The 26,397-nt window shown below is 40.3% G+C and overlaps 1 protein-coding gene across 4 annotated transcripts in view; it reads left to right on the top strand.

Annotated features, from left to right (window-relative positions):
* fstl4 (follistatin-like 4) overlaps positions 1–26,397 on the top strand; it is a 339,103-nt gene that overhangs the window by 246,401 nt on the left and 66,305 nt on the right. For all 4 annotated transcript variants that reach the window (XM_074610970.1, XM_074610969.1, XM_074610971.1 and 1 more), the window contains 2 exons: positions 17,554–17,744; positions 22,356–22,476. In XM_074610970.1, coding sequence (XP_074467071.1) covers positions 17,554–17,744; positions 22,356–22,476 — 312 coding nt within the window. The remainder of the gene's footprint in view (positions 1–17,553; positions 17,745–22,355; positions 22,477–26,397) is intronic.

Below are 26,397 nucleotides of genomic sequence, written 5' to 3'. Positions count from 1 at the left end.
GTGCAGATAATACTCGTCTTATTGAGGCTTTTGAATGCGAATTATTGATATGTACTTCCCCCTTCCACCCCTAGAGACCATGACAGTTAATCCACTGTTTGGGATGGTAATTGCTCAGATTTTCCTTCTTCATTATTCATTAATTGCTCCCTGTCGATTAATTATTCCAGATGATGAATATGCTCCAGAGACATGAGAGTTTGCTATAAATGCACATCATGCCTCTGTACTGTATACGAACACCAAGCAGCTCCCAAAACAAAGACGGCTCCCTGCTGCTGCAGTGTGAGTTACTGTAAGTGCCAGGGTGCCACTAACCATTTTTAATGAGACCTCTTTTCATAGTTTCACTCTGCCTGTAGTTATACTCTAGGTTCAGAGAGAGTTGAATCTACGGTGTAATTACTCTTATTGCGTCAGGTGGTATAATACCCCAAATTATACACTGAAATAACTGTATCCCTGAAATCCTGCTCACGGTGGTAGAGGGAGTACTCAGATCTTTTACTTGAATACCATGATGTAACTAAAAACTGTCCTTTCAAAGAAAAGGAAAAAAGAGGCATAAGGAAGGCACAAAATGAGGAAAAGTAAAGCAAAAAGAAGGAAATAAGGAAGGATAAAGGAAAGAGGAGACTCATGATGTGCCCATTGAACCCATTTTCATTCACATATCTTGAGGTCAGACGTCCCTTTGAAAATGGCCATGTCAGTTTTTCCTCACCAAAGTTTAGCGTAACTTTGGAGTGTTATTTAGTCTCCTTGGCAACAAGCTAGTATATGACATGGTTGGTACCAATGGATTCATTAGGTTTTCTAGTTTCATATGATGCCAGTGTCTTCACTAGTTAGCATAGCTTTCAACTACAATCTACAAAGCTACAACCTAAAAATCACAAGTTGTTTTAATGCGTTAAAGAAATTAGTGGCGTTAACATAAATTTGCGTTAACATGTTATTATCGTGTTAACTTTGACTGCTCTAATTATTATTCTCATTATGAATCAATATATTCATATATTTTTCATTCATTGTTTAATTTTGTTAAATAGTCCAAAGTGACATCTTCAAATTACTTGTTTTGTGCGACCAAAGTCATTCCATGTTAACTGTGACAAAATGGCTGAATGACATTATTCTAGAGAAACTGAGCTTACCCACCATCTTTCATCATGCACAGGGGCTTTGGTAATTAAAGAAAGTACAGTGCTGAACTGTTGTTCCCTAATGCTCTCAAATTAGTCACTGCTACAAGCAGGAGTACTCCAGGGTACGTTGTGTTACACCATACTGTACTGTACTGTACATGTGACCGACTGGCCTAAATCTGCTCCAATGCTTCCTCATATTTTAATATACCCTGACCGTTAATTATCCCGTTTCTTTTTTAGTCTCTTTAGCTACTTGATAAAAATGTACCTGAACTTTGAAGGTTGAGTCGTCTCTAATAGACACTTTCAGTATCATCAAAAATATGCTCACGCATGTTGGCAATGGAAGTGTCATTTTGCCGTATCCACCCAGATGAGTGAGCAACCTTTAAACATTGAATTAAAACTGTTACCAGCATCAAAATGTCTGGTTGTTGCATGTTCGGTTGTCATTATCGATATTCCAACAGCGGACTCCATTTCTACAGAATTCAAACAGGATTATACCGTTTCAGAGCAACAGGGTGTTTCCGTTTACTGAGTTGACGTGTTAACTGGTGACTTTAAACTGAATGTGACCGTGGTTGCTCATAGTAACTTACGTAAATGGTTGACGTAGATAATAAACACAGATGAGTTAGTATTTAAAAGTGATTGAAGGCTTTTACGAGGACACCTACATGTTCTGTTCATGTTTTCAACATCTGCCGTCACTACGAGCTACAACCCCAACGCATTTGGCTGTTAACACGGTCACTCGTAAAACCTAAACATTGGCATCTATGGCTGCAAGCTATTAAACGTGTTGACTACCACCGGACCAAGGACACGATCAAAAATGCTTGTGTTTGTAGAGACCATTTTAAAACTCAATAAACTCAAAACTGAGACTATGTCATGGTATTTGACGTTCTGTACACGACTACAGATATCGTTATAAGCATCTAGTGACATGTATGCTCGTATTTTCTCGCTGGTGTAACCTTACACATTAGGTTTCCACCAAATACATGTATATATCGGACCAATTGCTTAGGTCTTCTACCCACTCACTAATAGCACACAGATCTTGAAAGTCAATTTGTTTAGGTTGTATTCGCGATATTTGGTGGTTAATGCCCTTGCATAGCTCGACAAGCACTCCGTCGTACTTCCGTTGCCAAAATGTATGCGCACACCTAGTTATGTCATCATTGTTCATGTTGTTCACTCACCACTGCACCAACAAACTTCATATTGTGGGTGGCTTTGAAACCGTAATTTGTTTTTCCTAATCAGCGTGAAACCCAAATGCCTGCACTTACAGTACATTTCTTAGCTTCAGTCTGATATGAGCCGTAAGTCGCAGCAGCAGTGAACATAAAAGACTATATTATGAACAAAGCTTAACCCACTCCTTCTTTTCTGTTCCTCAATATCTCATCATGTATTCTGTGAAGTGTAACAGAAAAAAAACACACTACATCACTTGACTGGAGTAGCAATTTATTTGAGAGTTGCATGGCATGGCATGCCATGAAATAAATCAACACATCGGAGCTCAAAGACAGCTCGTCTTGGGTTTTTGTGTGGTGAGTGACAATCTCTGGCATGAGGGGAGGGATATGGAGGCTTGGCCCAGGATCCTGAGGGGGCAGAAAGCCAATGGGTATTGAAATAGCTGTAGATCCAAGGCTTTGAAACATGCCATTCCAGTTGACAAGCTGCTGACTGAAGGACTGGCTCCCACTGTTATGAAATTGTTATGTCGGAAAGCCCTTCATCCCTGATAGGGATATTGTATGAATTCATAAAGGGTACAGTTAGGAAAGGAAATATCCCAACCAGACTCAAAGTCACCAATTCTTTTTTAAGAAGCAATTCTCTGAAGGCACACAGAGTTGAAATGTGGTACATGTTTTTTTAACTGCGCAGCCCCTATGATAAATTTACCTGTTCTACGTTCGTACTGTGGTCATTTCTATAAATAATCTGGAGGCGGAAAGGTCAGAATGAGTCATTGTCCACCCAGGTAACCTCATTATTAACGGTAAACTACTAAAACTTTGACAAAACACGCTTCTTGTATTTCTTTTTCCTTTTGTTTTGATGACTTCCCCCGACGGTGGCAGATGTGTGTGACCCAGATAGCTTCACATAATGAACTGAGGAGGCGACGTGCAAACGGGAAAGCCATATCAACAGAAGCCAGGCAGGGAGTTCAGAAATACATGTGTTATTCGTCTGTGTTTTGTTAATTTCCCCCTTCATTAGTTCTGTTTTCTGCTTAATGGCCTGCTCTGCTACTATTTCTACCTGCTGGCAGAGAGAAGGACTCCAGTTGTAAACCTCTAATGAGTCAATATCGGTCCACAGCTGCCAATGTACCTTGGGGCAAACCATTTGGCGTGCAGTGCAATCAAATGCACTCTGACTTCTTGTTCTGTTTGATTTATCCATTTTCTTTTCCTTACAAAAAAATAGGACATGGAAGGTCAGAACATTAAGTCATTAAGCAGAAAGGAATTTGATTTGTGATTTTGAAAATCTAACAATCTCAACACTCACATTTCAACAATTGTAGGTAGTAATACAACACAGAAATGTTTTAATGCTCCAATGGCTATTGTAAAATACTGTGAAACACTATGAAAAAAATATGTTTTGCTACAGCTCCACTTGCCCTACCAAGGACAACTATATGCTTTGTATAGGAAGTCATACAATCATCAAAACAGACAGCATAATCTCCATTAGTTCATAATTTCTTCCACACATAATGAAGAAGTAATGGAAGAAAAGCTAGATTTTCCACTTACACAGCAGGGGGGGTTTTAAAATTCTGAACATTTTCAAGGTAGAAATATTGCAAATATTTTCTTCACAGTCTTTCTTGTAGGCTAACTATATTGCCTATACGTATGTTTTATTAATTAACTTTGGCAAATACGTTTTTAGGAATGGGAGGAGAAGTGTGAAGGTTACCTTGATTACATTAATTACATTTTTACAGTCCAGAAAGTGTGAAATCCTTATATTGCACAGTTATAGGGAGGAAGTTGGGGTTGGATGGTTGTACGTACAAAACACAGGACTTTGGTGATAACATACTCCATCCCATGTGTTGTTAGCCTTTAGCTACCACCATTTAAGGTCTGCATTGACTAACCTTAACCAAGTGCTTTGAGTTCCTGAACATACTTATTCAAGCATTCAAGAAATCTTGCTTTAGTCAACAAGAGCAGATATTGTAGGTAAACAAATGAATTACATCAACAGTGAACATTTAGTAAATGCAGTATGTTCAATACAAATGTTTGCTTTTTTGGTTTAATTATTGAAAATGTAATCTGGGAGGCATTACAGTACATTTCCTATAAAAAGCAGTTGCTAATGCAAATTAGTTGTATATGAACAAGTTTCTTTAGAAGACAGAGTTGTCGAAGCAGAACTGTTTTAGAGGCGAAAATAACATGAGTGGTGAAAGGTAGATTTGCTGGACTGAGCAAAAGAACAACATCTTTTTTTAATGAAGATTAATATTCACCAAAGTAGAATATGACAGCACATCAACACAAAAATGCAACACACCAACATATTCACAACACACACACACTGACACAGAAAACCTGAGCTACAACTATTTAACCTGTAACATTTGCTTCTCAAAGTAGGTGCAATCAACTGTCCCCAATGACCTAGTAATGAACTTAAAGAATGAAAAGACGGGACAAAATATCTTACCAACAAGTAAATGACTGCACCGTAATTATTGGGAGGGAAACAAATGACCACATTATCAAGTGATTGCATTGTCTCTCATTAGCTCAGGGGGAAACATACTCATTATAATTGAGGGCTGTCATCAGAGATGAAATTAGCTCCCTATGTTTGCTTCGTCTAATGGTAATAAAAACACCATTGCTATTGCATGATTGTAGAGACTCAAATAATGCCGACCAATTCATCTTGCCTCTTGGGAAAACATCAGAGACCAAATTAATTTCCCTTTTCATGCAGTGGTACAATGAAAATTGGGTTAGAATTAAAGAAAAGGCACACACTTCCTGCATGCAGCAAATTTTCTGCTTGAACTATTCAGTAGCATTATTCAATTCCCATTTTACACAGCACTGCAGTGTATATATATATTTATATACTCGTTTATCTATCTCTCATTTTAGTATTTTGCCTGGCATGGCATGGCTGCATCCAGCTGCTGGCAACTAGGGGTGTAAGAAAATATCGATACACATGAGTATTGCGATATTATGTTGTGCGATACTGTATCAATTCTCAAAAAAATGGGTATCGTTTTTTTATTAACCTCGCCGCCATTTGATCTTTCGGAGCTTGTAGCGGGTTTTAAAGGTAGAGTGAAGTTACTGGCATCATATGAAACTAGAAAACATAAGGAATTGGTACCAACATTTGTACCAACCATGTCATACTAGCTTGTCGAGAGGAGGCTAAATAACGCTCCAGAGTTACGCTAAATGTTGGCGAGGAGAAACTGACATTTTCACAAGGGTCCCTTGACCTCTGACCTCAAGATATGTGAATGAAAATGGGTTCTATGGGTACCCACAAGTCTCCCCTTTATAGACATGCCCACTTTATGATAATCCCATGCATTTTGTGGCAAAAACCATGCCGTCATTTGCATGCAGTATAAATAAGTTGTTTTTGCCTATTCATAAATGGTTTATTTCTGGTGTGTTTTTTATACTATGACAGTTTTCCTAAAATTAAATTTAAAAAATCGCAATTTATTGCCTTGCTTACAGTAATACATCACAATATTTTGAATTGTTACCCCTGTATCATGATACATATCATATCACCAAATTCTTGCCAATACACAGCCTTACTGGCAATTATAGAAATGTTGGGGTTGGCCCAGAACTGGAATGGGCATCCCACCTAAATGAATAAAGGAATGAAGAATCGGGGCTGTGTCCAGGGGCACACCCGGCCAAATCTCCCAGGAAAATCTCCCATAACCCCCCAACCATCCAGAGCTTTCTCCGCTTTGACAGAGACATAAAAAAAAGTCTGGTAAACTAGACGTTTGAATGATATTACACTTCACTGTCACAGTGTTCAGGGTTCGTTGCACTTTCAGCATCAGTTGATGTGTAGTTAGATGTTGAAGCTGCTACATTTTAGTGGAGAAAGAGAAAAAGAATCTCCTGTCAGAAGAGACTCCCACGCAAAATACTTCAGCCTTTGCCACTGAAGCAAAGTTGTGACCTATAGAGAAAAAAAAATAAAGAATGAAAGATGAAGAGTTTTCTTAAGGCATACGTTCACGGACAGAATTTAGATGAAAGATAAAACTCTCAGATAAAAGGGATGAACCTTTTTCTCCTTGACAGAGAGGAAATAATAAGAGCCTTGTACTCAGCGTACACCCTTGTCTTCCTCTTGTTCCTTTTTTGTTGTTTTTCTAGTGTCAGTACTCTGCATCACTGATCTGCACATACGTATGTGGAAAAAAATAATCACTCACACCTGCCAACTACTTAATCATTCTCAGTGAAACCGCGAGGACAGCATACGCCGTTCATTGGTGAAAAGTTTCTACTTTCTACTCACTGCAACTTTTTGTTCCACAGTTATCTTCAGATTTCTGTGGTTTCTGTACTTCAATGATGCTTAGTTATGTCTTTACTGCCCAACAAATCATTTCATGAATTGTCATGGAAATGTTTTAAGATCTTTGATTTCTATGATTACATTTTGTAATGAGGTCAAATGATATCAGTGTCCAAGTCATAGTTAGTTGCCTTGACAATTTGTCTTTCTTGCTGTGTTATCTGCTTGTGGCAGAGACATGACTGTTAAAATGGACTCATTGGCAAGTACTTGATGATGGGGTAGTAAGTATGATATAATGATTGGAGTTGACTATAAAGAACAATCCCATGCCCAGAATCCTTAGCCTCCATCCTTGTTGATTAGCAGGACACAGCATGTTTAAATGTATGTATCCAAGGCTGGTTTACCAACTGGAGTTAAGCCGACAACTGCCCCGTGGTGTCCCAAAAGTTCTCTGCATGTCAGTTGGTTTTGGTAATTTTCTTGTTTCTAAGTTGTTTTCTTTTGACCATGATTGCAGCCTTTACCTAACCCTAACTATTCAAGTTTTGTGCCTAAACATAACTTCTAATCTCAAGCCCAACCAGTTATTAGTGTGTCAGTGTGCTGACTTGACAATGACTTTCCCCAAACTGCATGTGATTATCATAAAGTGGGCATATCTGTAAACGGGAGACTCATGGGTACCCATAGAACCCATTTTCATTCACATATCTTGAAGTCAGAGGTCCAGGGACCCCTTTGAAAATGGCCATGCCAGTTTTTCCTCACCAAAATTTAGTGCAAGTTTGGAGCGTTATTTAGTTTCCTTCGCGACAAGATGCTATGACATGGTTGGTACCAATGGATTCCTGATGCCAGTATCTTCACTCTAGCTTTAAAACTGAGCCCGATACAACCTAAAAATCACAAGTTGCATTCAACGTTAAAGAAATTAGTGGCGTTAAAACAAATTTGCGTTATTATCACATTAACTTTGACTGCCATACTAAAAACACAGAAGTAGTAAATGACAGAAACCTCAAAGTGAACTAACAAGGCCCTGATAAATCAAAGTTAAAGAGTAACTTAACACCCACCTCCAGGACCCTGTGACATCACTGTTGGAGTGGTTTCCCACATGATGCTGTGTGTGGTCAGAGGTGAAACTGACTTGAAACTTTCATGTATGGAGGGCAAAGACAAAAAGGCCATATTTACACTTTCTACCATAAAACCAAAGCCTAACCATAAAACAAAAAGTAGATCTGCTAATGAAGATGTACGGAAAGAGTTCAAATAGTTTACTTGTTACTACCTCCCACTTTGAGTTTCTTAAAATCGTCCATCCTTTCCCGTGCCTCTGAAACTTTCTCCGCAAGGTCACTGCAGTATTTGGGCAGTGTAATGTGGGATGTTTGTCCAGGTTTCTATGTCGTCAGTGGGGTTCAGTTAGGCCACATACAGCCCGAGGTGGCCGTCTCCACCTCCAGTCCCCACACCCAGGCAATTTAAAAGCTGTATACTCTTGGGATCATCAGGCAGCAGCTTGCAGGCCTCAGCAAGGACTGTGAAAGGCCTTGAGATTACTGGAATTTACGCTGCAGGTGTAGCAGAGAGAGGAGGATGGATGCTAAAAATGTAATCAACGCCTGAGCTTGTTCCCAGTCTCAATCTATTAGTGGAATTGCTGGCTTGGTAATTATTTTCTTTCTCTAAATCCGCTTCACCAGGGCTGAGGGTGCAAGTGCAACTGTATTTACATTCTGTGTCTGATTATTCTTTGTGTTATTGTTGTTGACCCTGCACTGAACAAACCACTTGAGCCACTTGAGTATCCATTAGGCAATACTCCGTTGCTATTACTGTCAAAACCGCATGCAGGTAGGAGGCAATTTGCTGTTCGACCAGACTGCAATTTGTGAGAAACCACATGTTGTGTTATTGAGCATGAAAAATGTAAAGCAGAAAATAATATATTGCATTGACTGCGGTTATGGCATTGTACATTTCTGCGGGAAATAGCTTGCAAAATGTCCAGGGAGAATGAAGCTATCTGGGGCTATTGGATGGGACTCAATATCTCCAGTTGTGCTTAAAAGCCCAGTGGAAAAGAAAGGAAATCAGTTTTTTTTATTGAGCTGCACTAAGCATGTTTGGAGTCTTTATTGTTTTATATTGGTTTAATGTATTAAATGTATTTATTATCAGCTTGACCGATAACAACATAAAATGACCCAAAGATGCATGTGTAAGAATATTATTACATTTGGGTCTTATTTTTGTAGCTTTGGCCAACGTTTCTGTCCGTTATGATAATGTTGGACTCGCTCTCACAAGTGTGCACACAACTACTGAAAGTACGTCGTTAGTGGATTAAAAAGGTTTGCACTTGAATTGTAAATCCTGTTAAATTTGAAGATTTCTTACCAAGTTGTTGGTGTACGATTTATTATTTTAATAATAAATAACAATTCAGTAAATTTATATCTAAGAATATATTTGTTACATTTTGTTTTACAAAGTTAGGAAAGCAATGTTTAAGTCAAACCCGATGTTGCCTTACACATAAAAGAATGATCCCAGTCACTTCCACACAGTGAGCCATACAGCTCATTAATAAACACTGGTCTGAGATTTGTACTCGATATCGGCCGATACCCAAATCACAGGCATTGCTATCAGTATCGGGACTGAAAAAGTCGGATCGGTGCATCCCTAATGCGTGGTGTGATGCTGATGTTTCAGTTCTATTGATTCAGCAGTTGGGTGCTTGGGAGCTCTTTCTGTCCCAGCATCTGTCATCTCTTTAGAGGCCAATGTCACTGTGAATGACAGTGTTGTAGTACAATTTGAGGAGTGCGTATGGTTTGCATGTTTCACATTTTATCTAAGTGTGTCATGCAGTGTGGGACTCACTTGGTCTTGTCTCAATCCCTCAACGTCTTGGTCTTGTCGTGGTCTTGATACGCTTTGTTCTTGGTCTTGACTTGGTCTCAATCCCTCAGTCTTTGTCTTGTCTTGGTCTTGGTACACTAATTTCTTGGTCTTGACTTGGTCTTAACCCCTCAAAGTCTCGGTCTTGTCTTGGTCTCGATACACTCTGTACTTGGTCATCACTTGGTCTCCTGGTTTAGGTGGTCTTGACTCCAACACTGGTGAACAATATGCAACACAAAATATGAAGCCTTATTGATGAGATCCCAGATATCATCAGAATACAATGAGTTGAAACCAATAATAAAGATTTTCTGCATCGTGGGCATGAATACCTCCACTGAAATAATCCCTGAAAGTCTTCAAAACAAACACCTACAACTCACTTAACACACAACTAAACCCAATACAGCCTCCATGCAGTGCATTATATACTAATCAAGTGATTAATTAAGAGCTGATTAGGTCGAAAAAAGCACTCTTACAACCTCATTTAAACACCCCCCCCCCCAAAAAAACCAGCTGTACCTGCTGAGTAAATCAGCAACAGTATGATTAAGAACCGCTTACATCGTGATCATTAACTCTCAAAGGGGAATAAAAGAAAGGTGTAAAATGTATTGACACTTTTGAAATGGGGGCTCAACGGGCTTTTTCACAACACTAATTATTAAAAGAACAGCAGCAGCAGCAGTGTCAACAATAACAATAATACTAGTCATTTGTATAATAGTAAGTGTTAACTTGGTTCAGTGGGGAACTTCATCCAAAGAGGGCAGCAGTGCAGTCGCTGCAGCCTGTGTGCTGTAGCTACTAAACTCTGCATGTCCCTGTAAGTTATACTTCTGCTCAGACTGACGGGATTCTCTGTGAGAGTGAGTAAGTAAGAGTGAAAGAGAGTCGGATCCAGAGAGAGAGAGAGGGGAAGAGATATAGGGCTGATGTGTATAGTGCTGATGTGCAGTTTGAGGAGGCAGTTCTAGACGATAGGCTCGCAGACAGGCAGGCAGGCCGGGAGTGAATGCTACTGTACTATTTCTCCTTCACTGCTTTGCCAATAGCTTTGGTGTTGCAACGGGTTTCTCATTTAGTCAGTGCCAAGCTGCACAGACTCTGATAAGGCTTCCCGAGCACACACTGATCCACTCTGCTGAATGTATGGTGAGGCAAGCTGGCAGACAGCTTTGCCTGTACTCAGGAAATCTAGAGACGTCATTTTAAATCAGCGGGAGTTATGTATTAGCTGAGGAATGTGGGAGTCACTTTAAACTACGAATCATCACTTTTTACTGCTTTTGACGTGGGATTATTGCTCGCACTATCAATAACAAGCTCCTAAGAACAGTCCCATATGGGATATTAATTTAGAAAGCAAGAATGTTGTTTAGCCCGTCACTCTGGCAGGCGATACTTCACTCATGGTCAGCCGCGACAGCTCCCAGACGATCATATCAGCCAACTCCTCCAATCCCCAACCACATTGAAACAGCCAGTGAGGTCTTAATAACTTGACAGCTCATACTCTTACTCTGCTGATCATTCATGCTGCTGCTGCTGTTGACCCAGGTTGCTGCAAATTCCCTCCACCTCACCAGCCTCCTCCTGCTGTTCTTTGTAGATGGATGCTGTGCAAGCTGTTTCTGAATAATGGCTGGTTGGTTTTGTGCCATGGTTTCATATTTATGGAAATATATGTCTATGGGGTTTTTTATTGCACTTCCCGCAGAATATCTCACATGCTACTCGGATTCATCCAGAGGGCGTCCTTGGTGTCTTTTCTGTCAAATACGACCGTAATTTGCTGTAACAAATGCTACTACATTGATTCTCTGACGCATACGTCTGAATTTTGGGATGCAGCTAAGGATTAATTGGAAGTTCTTTAAAAAAGATTCTGTCGTTTAGTCTATAAAATGTCACAGGACCCCATATAAATTCTCAGATTGTTTATTTTGCCCAACCAACAGTCTGAAATGTAGACATATTCAATTTACAATGATATAAAAATGATTTAAAATGCAGAAAATCCTCACACTTGAAAAGCTTGAGTTGGCAAATGTTTGGCATTTCACCAGTTATGGTGAAAATGGAAAATGTTCTTTCTGAATGCGTGATGTTTCCAAAATCAATGAGTAATCGTGTTAAATAATTGCAATCTCAATATTGATCAAAATAATCGGGATTGTGATTTTTGCCATAATCGAGCAGCCCTACTTACAAGTTAAACATACTGACTATACAGTAGGATGACTATTGAAACGTAAAAAGGTAGAGATGTAAGTGTTTTCAGTCCCAGAGGAAATGCTGGATAAACTATGAAGCTCACAGTAAGCCGATTTAAAGCTGCCAACGGCGATTATGCAATATGAGGCTCTCCTGTGACTTGCGTCACCCTTCCGAGATTGGCTCAGCTCTTGTAGACCTTGTTGCCCTCGGGAGCAAAGAGTGTCCATCATATTCATAATTATCTGGAAGGGAGGTCTATCACCATCGCATATTAGCGGCACACAGACGGCATGGCAGTAAATAATCCCATCATTTCAGCCAGAGGAGGTCAGGCAGACATAAATTTAACGCAGAACACTTTTACATCCTGGAGGGCATTGTGGGGAGGTTTCATCATCGGAAGGATTGATGCCTTGGATTCCCCGTTCCCTTCCTCCATCTTTTAGCCGGAGCCAAGAACTCATCCAATAAGTGCAGCTTTTTGATTCATACACATCTGAATTGTAGTGGATGTCTGACTGCTTTTTACCATTTCACTGGAATTCTGAAGAAATTGTTCTTGCGAGCATTGTACAGCAAACAACATCTTCCTGCAGTGAATTGCACAGCTGTGTGAAATGCTTCTAGTAATGAAAAGTTAACTGTCATAAGCTATATATTATTAAACTACAGAACGTCATGCTGCAAATTGAATTTTAAAATAAGATTTTTACACAGATTTTAGCTCGTCTTACACACAAACTCAGTCACGTTAGTTGTTGTTCATCAGCATCACAGCTAGTGCTGCAACTAACGATTATTTTCGTCATCAATTAATCTGCCGGCTATTTTCACGATTAATCATTTGATCAATAAAATGTCAGAAAATAGTGAAAAATGTCCATCCCAGTTTCTCAAAGTCCAAGGTGATCTCTTTAAATGTCTTGATTTGTCAGTTTCAAACCCAAAGATTGTCATTTTAAAGTTTCCCTATACGATATCCAGAGCATTAATATAGCAACACACAACTATTTGCTATGTAAAGATATAAAGGAGAAATGTCTACCTGAGCAGAGAATGAAGTCTGTGTGTGTTGTAATCCAAGTTTCTCTGTGCTTTGTTGACATAGCCTGCCGGCCGCACGTCTTTTAGTACATGTTAGTGCATGTGAGCGTGCCCTACTGGCTCGCTCACAGCCACCGCTCTGCACTGCTCTCATACGGCAGTTACAGCTGATAATGCCGTCCCGACCAATGGCGCCATTGCGGAAAAGTAGCACCCACCCTCTGGTTTCCCCCTCAGGTTAACTCTGTTAGCTCAGTCAGCAGTGTTGATATGGTTCTCACTGTTAGCGCCAGCTCAGCCGTCGCTGTCGAGAGCATGCGGAGGCAATAGATGTGCTCCCAATCTTGCATTTAGCACCTTTTAATACGATATAAAACAGAGAAAGCAGGTAACCTCCATATTTGAGAGGCTGAAAACAGCATCTTCTGACATTTGTGCATGAAACATTGCTTTAACTCTGAATTGGTTATCGAAATAGTTGGGAATTATTTATCTGTCGATCGACTAATCGTTGCAGCTCTATCAAAAAACGCATATTGCCAAGAAGTGAAAGTTGTTTGTTCCATTGCAACTTCAGCATCCAGCAGCAAAGCTACACTTCTGCCATTTTGGACTGAAACTGACTACCGGACGTGTAAAACGTCTGCCCAAAAAGTGCCAAACAAAAGTAAAACAACATTATTTCTATTCTATTGTCATATTCTACCAAAATGACCTGTGTTGAACAATAAAATATTATAAATATAATAAGCGTTTTCAGTCCAAAATAGTGGCAGCGGCTGTTGTAAAAAAAAATACCGGAGTTTCGACTCTTTGTGTTAGTTTACAAAATGAAAGAAAGTCACGTTGACATACTTAGGAGCACACTCGCACACTTCCCCACCACGTTTTGTGTTTGTTTGTTTTTTTACCTTTGAGAGGTTTCACCCCTTTAAATGTGCATGACTTTTTTGTCCTCTCAAACAATCCGTTCCCTTTAGCATGACAGGGACTTTCTCCTTTTCCTTCTTCCTCCCTCTGTTTGTTTTCCCCCTGCCTGACATTTATAAAGTGTGAGCTCGGAGGACGCTCTGAGCGGCGGAGAGGAGCTCCGTCTCCGGGACATTGGGCGTCCATGGTGCGAGCAGCTTCGGATCACTCACTTAAGCAGCTAACATTTCAAACGGGCAATAAAGAGAGCCCGGTTCCCTCTAGAACAATAAAACAGTGTTAGAGTCAGGGGTGGATGCACTGTAATACAGACAGATATTTCTCTGCCACTGCTGCAGCTGCTGCGCTCAGCAGAATGAGAGAGAGACTGAATCAAAGGACGTTCACACCAGCAAAGAAAGAGAGCGTGATTCACTGTAACATTTCTCACCACGGCCAGAGGATAGAAGGTGAACCTGGAGATGTAAAGAGGTCATTATGGCATTAAAGTCATTTATGACCTTAATCAACCTCTGCCAGTGCAGCAACATTGATGGAACATGTCTCCTACCTACACAAGTCTTTAAAATATCCTTTTCTTATATGTGTAAAACAGTAAGTTAAATATCTTTTCCTGCTATTTTTCCCTCTGTGTAGGGGGAGCAGAGTAAGTCTGAGCAAAGAGAGGATTGTTCTCTCCATATATGACAAGATGCAAATCACCCTGGGGGTGTTAATTTGTTTCCGTCCTTCCAGAGCAGGGACAGGGATGACAGCTAGGTGATGATCCCTCATGTCTGATCCATCTCACGCCCCATTCGCCCCGCAGGAATAACATTGAACAGGGATTTAGCCAAGACCTTGACATGACTGGCTGCTTGTAGAGACGAGTGCACATTGTCTTAGTCGTGTGGGTGTGTAAGTCTCCATGTGGTAATAAGTAGAAGGGTAGCCAGTGTTGAGACCCGTGTGTCTCATTGTGTTTCTTTGGCTTTTCGTCTTTGCTTGTGTATTCATGTGTGACTGTCAAACAAATCATGCAATCCTCCCAGAAATAAACGGGAGATAACTGAAATTTATTGGATTGATGACTTCCTTTCTGTTTTCTGCGTTGACCTCCACCACCAAGCAAAACATCCAAACACTTTGATAGATGTACTCGATTACCAAGTCTGAGCACTACAAATTAGAGGCACTCCTAACCTAAAGTAAAGGAGCTCCCGTCTCATAATTTCATATGCGCTGTCAGTCGCTCCTGTATGCAATTCATCAAAGTTGGGATGGCCCAAAAATTGTTGTTCTAAACTGCTTTTGTAGGGCAGCAAATATATTTTAATCCACAGCTCAAAATTGTCCTCACCAAAGTCATTATGTAATCCTGTTTGAGTGACGTTTCCTTAAAACGACAGTGCCCAACTGTTTTAGGAGATAATTTAGCCTGCATTCAAAGTTATACTATATGTTTGTGACCCAGATTTATATCTTTAGTAGTAACCAATGGGCTTGGGGCTGAGTGTTGCAGATGATAGGGAAGTCAGAACATATTGATAGATGGACTCATTTGTTGGTTTTGGTCTTTTCAATATATTTTAATGCCCCCACTCCGATGATAGCTTTGGCCGGAGGCATTATGTTTCTGGGTTGTACGTCTCTGCGTTCGTACACTCGTCTGGTTCGTCTGGCTTTCTCGGTAACACAATATCTCAGGAACTCCTTGAGGGAATTTCTTCAAATTTGGCACAAATGTCCACTAAGACTCAAGGATGAACTGATTAGATTTTGGTGGTCAAAGGTCAAGGTCACTGTGACCTCACAAACACGTTTTTGTCCATAACTCAAGAATTAATACGTTAATTATGACAATTTTACACAAATATCTAACAGGATAAAATGATGAAGTGATGCCATTTTGGACAGACATGGATGTAAACTGCAACTTGACCGGTTGGTGGAGGAATACAACCGCAAAGCGGTAATTCTAGTTTAACATTTAAAAAAAAATGGAGAACAATGCCAGCCTCATCTTTTAAGATATTTCCAACATAGCTACAAAAGAAGCTTGATGGCAGAGATCTCACCAAGTCGTCATACCTAAATGACAAAGTAGGTCTTAATATCACTACATTTCAGAATGACCTACATGAGTTTGTAGTCCAGCCTTGAGGTTAATGTGAAGTTTAGACAACTAAACCACTTGGTCAAGGTTAGGGAACGATCACACCAATGGTAAGGAGCATTAAAGCTGTTCTGATGGCTTTAGGTTGCTTTATGTTGGGTTTTCCATTGATTTGTCACCAACCTGAGGTCTCAGGCTGTTTGAACAAACCACCATCCCTTTTCTCTGCCATGAGACGACAGTCTCATTTTAGTTTTTTAGTTTTAGACTTTAGACAGAATGCTAAGTTTCATACATGGAGAGCAGTACGTGTAATAAAACAAGTCACGTTTTTTTCTTCACTAAAGGCCTGCTCGCTGTCCCAGAGTCAGGTCAGTGGAGAGCACGTAGTCTTAGAGGTCATTGAGGACTTAATCATGGTTCACCCTGAGTTTTGCTTTGAGATGAGGAGGCATTTTGCACACCAGGAAACATTTTGTTCGTGTCTGTGTGTACACATGCATAAGCATGAACATATGTGCGTCTTTAATATGCACTTTAACATACAGTACCACAGCGGGAGATATTGTCTTGCTGCTGTAGCCTAGTTGAACCTGTGTTGTCTTTGCTGCAGTGACAGTTGTGCTAACAACTGTAGATGTGCTTTGGCAGCACTCCCCACTGCTACGAGTTTGGAACCAAAAGAAGATGCTGGGAGTAAACTTCTCCAGTCTTTCTTTTAGGTTCATCCTGTCCCCTCATTTTGCATTCATTAGCTTTGATAGTTGTTGCGTTGTCGGAGGAGATTAGGCAATGAGATCCATTCCTGTGTACTCTCAGAGGGGGGTCTCCTGCTCTGCAGCGATCGGGCATGGACGTCGCCTAATGATTTATTCATATGGGAGAGTGTTTCACATTTTGTTCTCTCATCACCACGCTTCTGACTTGCACGTAGGCCCCTCCACCCTCCCGCCAGCGTCTCTCATGCTGTCATCTGGCTCAGGTGATACTAAAGCGAAGGAGAGACACGATAGAAAAGAAAAAGGCAAAGCTGCTTCCCTGCTCTCCATTAGTATCAAGTCCTTCACAGCATGCCACAGACGTGTTTTGCATAATTATTGATTTCAAGTGTGAAGAAAAAAAAATGCTGAGTGCTGCCCGTGATTAATTTGTGGTCTCTCATTTCCTCTGCACATCCTCATCAGGCAAAGCCTTGCATAAAATCAGCCGCTAGACGCCTAGTCAGGTTTGAAACATGAGCTCTAATCCCGTAGCAAAGGAGGGAACAGAAGCTTGAGAGGGTCTAAATGAGGATGTTTACCTTTTGTTTTCATGTGGATTCAAGGATTACTTGTAATTAATTGGACCCACTGCTCCGAAAAGCTGTCAGACAAATTATGCAAGCACAAAACTAACATTTTTTAAATGAGTAAACACTCAAGGACACAAACACACATGCTTGCACAAATACACACATTATCTATCCCTCTTGCCCTCTTTTTCCTCTCATCCCTCTATAAAGCACACAAGTACATTAAATCCAATTTACAGCTGCAATCCAAAGGCTTCGGCTTGTATAATTGAGGTTAATCAAAAGTCTTTTCTTCCATATCTGTGTGTTTGCTCTCGCAGGCAACGCATGCACCATGTCGGAGTACAACAGGCTGAAGAGCATGCTGCTGGATATGCAACCCAAAGTGCTGAGAACCCCAGAGCAGAGCCAGCAGAGAGACATGGAGGAGAAGAGAGCGCTGGTGGACACCATGTTCAAATACCTGGATGTGGACCAGGATGGCCGGCTGGTCAGTGATGAGCTGGAGAAGGTGGGTATCCATCTGAGATGGCCTGATTAATAGGACAGCTGTGTGGAGACAGATGAATGGTAGACTGATTGAGAAAGTAGGGATATGTCTGGAATAGATCTTCCTGTGAAGGTTTTGTAAGGGGTGTCGGATTGTGGGATGTGTTTGCTGTATACCATCCATGTGTGGAACAGTTTTTCAGAACTTTAAAACACATTTTTTACCGTCGTTTGATTATGTGAGTGTGAAGAGACCCATTAACAATAACACAGATTTCAAACCTCACTCAAGACATTTGCAATTTAGGGATATCAGAATGTTATTTGAACTCATTTGAAAACTGAAATCTTCCCCTACACTAAAATGGGAGCCTATCCCTGCTCACATTGTACGACAATCAATCAGATATTTTCTTTTTTTGCCTGCCCACCAGAGTTATCACTGAATGTTAAAGACCATGTGGTCAGACTATAAAGTAGTGTGATTGGCATGTGGCTGGAACATTTAATCATCTTGTTTAACCTCTTCCACTCCTTGAGGGCGCCGGCCGACTTTACTAAAGAATCCATTGGTACCAACTGTCTCATACTAGCATGTCGGGAAGGAGGCTAAATAACACTCTGAATTTTGTCAACATTTTGGCGAGGAAAAAGTGGCATGGCGATTTTCAAAGAGGACCCTTGACCTCTGACTTCAAGATATGTGAATGAAGGTTCTGTGGGTACCCATGAGTCTCCCCTTTACAGACATGCCCACTTTATGATAATCACATGCAGTTTGGGGCAAAAACAATGCAGTTATTGTTATTTCCACCCATTCTAAATTGGTTTCTGCACACTGGGGTCCCTAAACAGTCTTGGAATTACATAAATCGGGTATCACTGTAAAGGTGAGACTCTTGTGGATCCAATGAGCCCTATTGTATTAATGTGTGATCATGTTAGTCCCCAAATAGCCATTTCATTGGCGTTAGACCATTTTGTGATGGTATAAAATGACCTGTGGTGACCTCTAGGATAATCACAGCCTCATGAAACTTTACAGCCACAAACTACAGACCTAGAGTATGAAGAGGATGGATGGCTTTCCTAGGTAGATTGACAATAAGGGGGTTTCTGAGCAGTTTCCAGAACAGAAATGCTCGCCATCCAATCGACGAAAAATACAATTCTTGCAGAAATCTCAAAATGTCAAAAGTTTTTGATACCAAATCACAGCATGGGGTCTTGGTGTCTAAATGTTATATTTTATAGGGATCATTGATTGATTTTATCAATTCTGGAGTAGTAAAACATTATAAATTTAGCACTGAATCTGTGTAACAAATGGTATCAACCAAAAAATTGCTGCAACAACTTATGAAACATAAGTGAGCATGGGAATGGCCATCATATGTACCCGCCTTGAAAAAGACAAAAATGGGTCTATGGTAAAGAGGGGTGGAGTGGAAATTAACAATGAAAAATGTTTGCTGAGGTTATCTTCCCTCCAGAGTCTGCTAGGAAACAGTGGGGGATCTGTAGAAAGAATTGGCATTGACATTTGCAGGGTGAGGAAATTAAATTATTGTGGGCATCATCTGGTATCAGGAAATGGGCATCAGAGACGGGTGTTAATTAGACTCCTCCCAACCAATGCTGTGATCTCCGTGACTTCTGCCAGAGTGCAGTGAACCATGTTAGTGTCACCGCTGACTGCAGACTGCAGACTGCAACCAAATGAGTAAATTGTCAATTGCTTTACAGTCTTAATATCTAACATTTTAAATGTAGCTCTTTCTCGTTATGTGGAAATTGAAAGAGAGCAAGACAGAAAAACAAGCTAGCTGAAGATTAATAAGTGCAACTTAATGCCACAGTAATTAATCTTCTGTCATCTCTCTGCGGTTGTGAATGACAACGCACTTTGTCCCCTTTTAAAATTATAAAGATTGAGTGATTTTTGGCCTAGTTCTAGCAGCAGAAATAAAGAAAATCGCTCTCTGGCAGAGCTGCACTTAAAGATCCAACAAAAGATTTTGATCAATCACAGCTGGTAATTACTAATGCTGACATGTTGCCAGGAAAAGACATTCTTATCCTGAAGGAATTCATAAGTGCAGTTTCACAGAGATGATGCTTTTAAGGACCAAAGGAGTTCAGAGATGAGTTCCAGTCAATCCATTCAGACTGTCTCCGTTTTGGGATCTATCTTTTGTCACAGATAGTCTTAGAGGGTATAAACTAGTTCTGTACTTTGGGACTGAATATTTTACCCAAATGCCCAAAGACGGATCAGTGTGCCAGTGAACACATGGCCGCAGTGTGCTGTCGGCCGCAAGAGGAGAAAAAGTTTGTCACATCCCTTAATCTGCCATGTCACATGTGCAGCTCCATATAGAATCAATTGGAGGAGATGAACAAGCACGGCAGCTATATTTTTAGGCTTTGAAATCATAGCCGAGGGAATTAAACATTGGATTTACAGGACCTTGTAACAGCCTTGATAGCATTTTGGCCTAAAAACACCAAATGTTTTAAAGAAAACTTAAAAGAAAATGAATAAATAAGTTGTGTTTTTTTAAATTAAATGATTTTAATAGATACAGTAAAAACAGCTTTGCAGTGTGGCATCACTCGTAATACAAATTGCATCACGTCTTATATTACTGAGCACAGGTTTAGTTGGATCTGTCTGTGCATTTTTAATAAACCTGCCTGGTTTGCTGTCTGCCTGCGAGACTCCCCATTGACTCAACTGCTGACTCTTGTTTTCTTCTTGAGATTTTAGCTTTGTTCAGGGAGTAGAACAAATAACACGAGTTATTGAGAAAATAGTCGAAAGGCAAACAATCCCCAAATCGATTAATTAAAGCTAGTAACTTTAATAAAAAAATAACCTTTTGCTATATTTGCTCAAACTATCACTCCAGTATATCCTGACAGTAGTACATGAGACAGATAATCCGTGAAAAAATCAGGTTCCTCTGCCTCCTTTTAGTGATCCTAAAGGTATTAACAAGACTCCACCACGCCGAAGGAAAACAACCAATCTGTGCTGAGCCAGCTTCAACTTGACTAGAGGTCAAATTTGTGTGTTTGTGCCTTTTAAAGCAGGTTAATTGTGGTTGAAAAGTGAAAGCTTTAGCTAGCACAGATGTATTTCAATGTGTAGTTAGGGCCTTCTTCACCTTGAAAGAGAAAATGAAATGCTTTGAAACCACAGTTATATCTAGCAGAGACATCTGCATTTCGCTAAATGATTGTTTACCAGGATAAATCCCTTATTTCCTTTGGTGAAGGCCACGCACATTCACCGTAGTCTGTATCTTTGTTGTACAAACACATTCATTTACTTTGAAGAGATATTTTCTGTTATTTTTTTGTATTTTATACATCTAACAGTTTTTTTTCCTGCATATGAAATTCTTTTGATTGGCAATTACCACAAAAGTATGGGCGCTTAAATAAAATGATGAGGCGAGTCGTCCTGTTTAAATGCTCCATAAGGGCTTAAATGCAGAATTCAGCCTTCCAGCACGAGCAATCTTTTTGACAAAGATGGACCTGCATTGAGCATGTGGCACTTTTACTAGTTACTGCTATGTTTTTTTTTTACAAAAGCAGCCGCTTTAAGAGAATATAGTGCAACTGGCGTTACTGAGCAGACGCTGAGCCTCCTGTTTATCTCCCTAAAACTGCTTAACATCACCTATTCAACGATGGCTCCCCTGAGGAAGACGCACCTCTAAAGTGGAAGAGAGGGCTCGTAAATGACAAACAATGGAGGAGTGAGTGGTGCGTCGTCCCAGGGGAGCATCTTTGAATTAACTCAGGTGCAGTGTGCACAAGCATAAGCAGTAAGAGTAGACATATCTTTCAAATGGAAAGCAATCAGAAACAGCACTTACATGACAGATTGCATATTTAAACCAGCCCTTTCACACAGAATGAAATTACTCTCAGAATGAGACAGTTTCCGTGATTCGGGTGTTTATGTACATGAGGCATTTACCGACTGATGGAAATCTTAGACTAATTATTGGTGGAAGGAAAAGCCCGCTCTAAACACTACTTATAATGCTAACTGTATTCAGGCTGGCAATTTATTTCAAATCACTATTATGTCTGCCGGAAACCAAAATGATCACTTCTTGTAGCACTTGGAACTGCAAGATTTGAACGCTTTCATGAGAAGGATGTACTGTAGAGCGCCGCAAATGTCCAATTTAGGTAATATAGAATAAATCTAATATGTAAGATACTGCATATAGGGAAATGTATAGTTTCAATTACGAGGACGATTCTGTGATTCTTCATTTCTGTACTTTTAAGAGACAGACTGAGCGCAGCCAAGGCAACCCTATTAGAAGAATACTGAAATGTTAAATGTGTGTGGTATCTCTCCCTTTAAAAATGTCAGATTTACATTTATGCCGACTGTGCATAATGTGGTTCTGTCACAGCAGATAGGTTAGAATAAAAGTGATGAAGGCAAGAGAGAAACGATAAGTAAAAGCTATAATCAGGTGTGAGAACAGTGTAGCTGTGTGTGATAGTTGCCTATATCGCCTGGCTTTCCCACATGTTCTCTTTTAATGCAGCCATATGATTGAACACAGCATGTGTTTATATGTGTGTGTGTGTGTGTTAGATCTCTATGAAGGAGCACCTGGAGGACAGCCTGCTGGAGTGCACCATGCAGGACCTGCTGCGTTACGACGACTACAACAACGATGGACACCTCAGCCTGCACGAGTTCTACACAGCTTTCCGTGAGTCTTTACTCCCCTCGTCCTTATGTCCTTCCTCTTCCTCTTTCCTGTACTGTCAGAAAACAAAGAGACCATTTTATCCTGTGAAACTATCCATCACACTTGACGCATATTTAGAGTCTGTCTTTGTGTAAAATATAAAACAGTGCACAGTGCCAATACATTTCTTTATAATTAACCAATCCTAAGTTCCGCCCCACTTAGTTACTGTCACTAGGTCGGACAAGCTTGACAAAAAGAAACGTACTTCAACATACTTTGGGACGGCACAAAGCAGAGATAAGGAATAAGTCAGACGAAATCATGCAGGTTTACTGGAAAATCAGAACGACCTACAGTCGGAGCTCTGGCCGAAGGTGCAGAGCTTCCGACCAGGAGCAGATCTCCGCCTCGCTGCTCCGCAGGTCCTCGCTGGGAGCCAACACCACGCTGCTAGTGGCCCAAGCCGTATTGCTGGAGAACCAGAACCAGGACTGAGCGGGGAAGACTGTCAGACCTTGCTGAAGTTAAATGAGAGGTTTTCTAAAGGGACTCTGGTGCTCTGAAACACTACCGCTTTTGTCCACAGGGACCGAAGATTGTGACACCTTTGTCATGTGACTTACATAGTAATATTACCTTTGAACAAAGAAGCATATCTAAGTATAACCCAACAGGAAAGGAGAAAGTTGACCAAGGTTCTGCCGATTTGCTCAGCTGTTATTGGAGCAGAAAGGGTCAATTGTGCAAACTTAAAGCTGCCTATCTCCATTTTCTGCTAAAACTGCATGCACGGTTTTCATTGTTTGGTTAATTAGTTTGTTTTTGCAATACATAAGTCACCCATGTGTTTTTTTTTAACTAAAAACACACAGCTTCCTCTCACCACGGCTTTAGAACCCGGTGACCTCCCATCCCATCAGCCTCTCCACAGCAGCCATCAGGATAAAAGTGTTTCAGCCACAGATAAATTGATAATTGCAAAAGCCCATGTGCCCAAACCCAGCCATGATTACAGCATCTGGAACAGCCGTAATAGCCTCTGGGCTTTAGGCTGAGCGGCAGCTGAGAGCACAGGCAGGTTCAACCTTATTAAGACCAATAATGACTATTCCACCACTAATTTTACCGTAGCATCAGCACCAAAATTGCTGGACGCCATGGCAACCTGCTGCAACTCCTGTTCTCAAACTTTATTTATTTTTTTCTCTTCCTCATCTCTCATCAAACTGCAGTAAAGTTACCTGGATCTGAATCCAAAAGAGTGATAAAATCCGGTAAATTTGATGAATCCAGCAGTTAGCTGTGGCAGGTGGCCATTTCTAAAACTCTACCTTCAGCTCGTGCAGGTCCATTAAGCCTCACCACTAATTTAGCCTCCTAATGACTGGTTTTAGTGGGAGCCATCCTGCTATTATTCCGTTACACTCCCATCACCTTCCAGATGGGCAGTGAGCAGACATCGCACGGTATTTATCTACCTACAGGCCGGCCTGCGGAGTTGGAGGACGTGTTTGTCAATGCATTTTATGTTTGACAAGCAGTTGAAGAAATGAGCTGGGACCAATAAAACAAGCTATTGATCAGATGATGCTCAAGGTTAACTGTTGGGCCGCAGAAAGGCAACACCAAGTGGGAGTAATTATTTTTGAGTGGCGCATCTGGTGTTCTGGATAATGTTGATGGTGTTGAATTGTGTAAGTTTGCATGCAAGTGTGTGTGTGTGTGTGTGTGTGTTTTCCTGGGATGCAGTCAGTGCTCTCCCCAGCGAGCGGTCTGGGAAGCAGAGCAGCCAGGAATCACAGGTGTGTTTAACAGGGTGGAAATTCATAATATGCTCATAAGCTTGGAAAATAGAATACTAATAATAGACCTGAATGATAGCGAAGGGAGTTTTTGCCCCGGTTGATTATCTACTGTCTGATCTCAGGCAAAATACACTTGAAATCCAAGCTCCAGTCATGTTTTGGAGACCCTATAACCCAAAACAGAGGGGTTGAAAATGTACTCGGGAATCCTTCTTTAGTTGTAATGGTTCTCCTCTGTTGATACTTTCTCTTTCTGTTCTGCAGCTTTGATGTAAGAATCAAAACCATCTGGCTGTTTCCCAAAAAAGACAACTGCAGCTTCATTGTTGCCCCCACAGTCACTGAACTTGTGCTGTTAAGAAACACTGATTGTGTTGCTTTGTTGTCGTTGCTGTATTTAATGTATAAACCCTGACAAGCGCCGCTCGACAAACCTCTGTTCTGTTGCTCCCAAATCTCTCTTTTTATTTATTTTTTACCACAAATTGAATAGAGGGGAATATACTTGGAGAATACTCCAGAGATGATTGCATTCTTATTGATTTTTTTTCCCTCTACAAGACCAGCACGTTGTTTTATGTACTTTTTAACTTTTCTCTACTGCCTCCTTGGCACCTCTGTTAAATAGATTCTAGTTAAACACCTATTTCTATCTCCCAAGAGTATGGATTTATAATTACTATCAAAGAATAATGGTAACTGCATGTTACTGATGTAGACTCAAAGACTACTGGCAATTACATGGAGACGGCAACCACATTTACATGAGTGTCTCTGACATTTAGATGGTGTTCTTATCCAATCAGTACAACCATGGAATAATCTTTAATTACTAAATTATCAGTAAGTAATAGGGATGTAATGATACATGGATATGGACGATCCGATATCATCGATGCAAAGTGAAATCATCTATATACAGTATGTATCATCATCTTTAAAATGTCCCTTTATTTTTAAATTCCCATGGCAGGTCTGTGTCGCAATTTCCGTCCAAGCGCATCACCTTCCTAAACATTCAAACAGTGCTTAAACATGAGAAATGTAGCACTTTATAGTGAACAACAGGAGGTCTATATTTATTATTTTTATTGAAAAGAATAGATTGTTTTTCATTTGAATGTCTGGAAGAGCCCAGTAATAGTGGCTTTTCTGTGAGTTGATATAAATGTATCTGATTGAATGGACATACGATATCGTCTCATATCAATCGCAGGCTCTTGAATTGAACTGAATTGAATAGAAATCGTATCGTGGCAGACTTTGTGATATCGGCAAATATCTAATCGTTGTCCAAAGAATCAATATTATATCGTATCGTGATGAAACGCTGCCACCTCTTAGTCAATTAGTCGACTAATCAGTCATTTTTGTAAGATTTCTTTAGTAAATTAGTTGTTTTTTATGCTTTTTTCATGCTGAAATACTTATTTCTAAGAAACTTATGAGCACATCTCTGGTAAACAAAAGATTTAAAGTGGTATTTTTTGTGATTATTTGTGGAGAAACTCAGTTTCACAGATCTGTTGATAAAATCAATTAATCGATTAGTCGACAAAATCATGTAATTGCTAGTCAACTAAGGATTTCTTTGGTCGAGGGCAGCCCTAACCAGCAGTACAGGTTATAGTCACAAAATGATGGGAAGGGATTCAGAAAATATTTCTCTAGCTCTAATATATACTGTATGATAGAGAAGAGTTCTTAGAAGACATTGCAGCCATCCAGAGGCAACAGTTATATTAATGAAAGTCAGACTGGAGTGTCTGGCTCGACTGATGGGGAATTCAAAGTCAATCACAATTTAATAGTTATTACTGCTATCAGATCAGACCTTAAGGCTACTTTGGAGTACACTGAAGAAAAAACATTTACATTTATTGATTCCAAAATGCCAAGCTTGCTACAGGGGCTTTAATTCATCATAAATCTTGAAAAAAAAAAAGCTTGAGTATGCAACGCTACAATTTCAATTCTACTCGAGCTGTAACCAATGATTATTGCAGTTAGCAATGAAGCTGTTTGTAGTTGTTTTCTATCTTTTCTTTTGTTAGAAATTAGCAAGAAATGCCCATCACAAGTTCCCACAGCATAATGCGACATCCTGAGATTGCTTGTTTTGTCCGACCATCAC

Source organism: Sebastes fasciatus, chromosome 16, assembly GCF_043250625.1.
Source record: "Sebastes fasciatus isolate fSebFas1 chromosome 16, fSebFas1.pri, whole genome shotgun sequence".
In the NCBI taxonomy this organism is placed as follows: Eukaryota; Metazoa; Chordata; class Actinopteri; order Perciformes; family Sebastidae; genus Sebastes; species Sebastes fasciatus.
The sequence above is the reverse complement of the archived record's forward strand: the minus strand, read 5'-3'. Positions and strand labels throughout refer to the sequence as shown.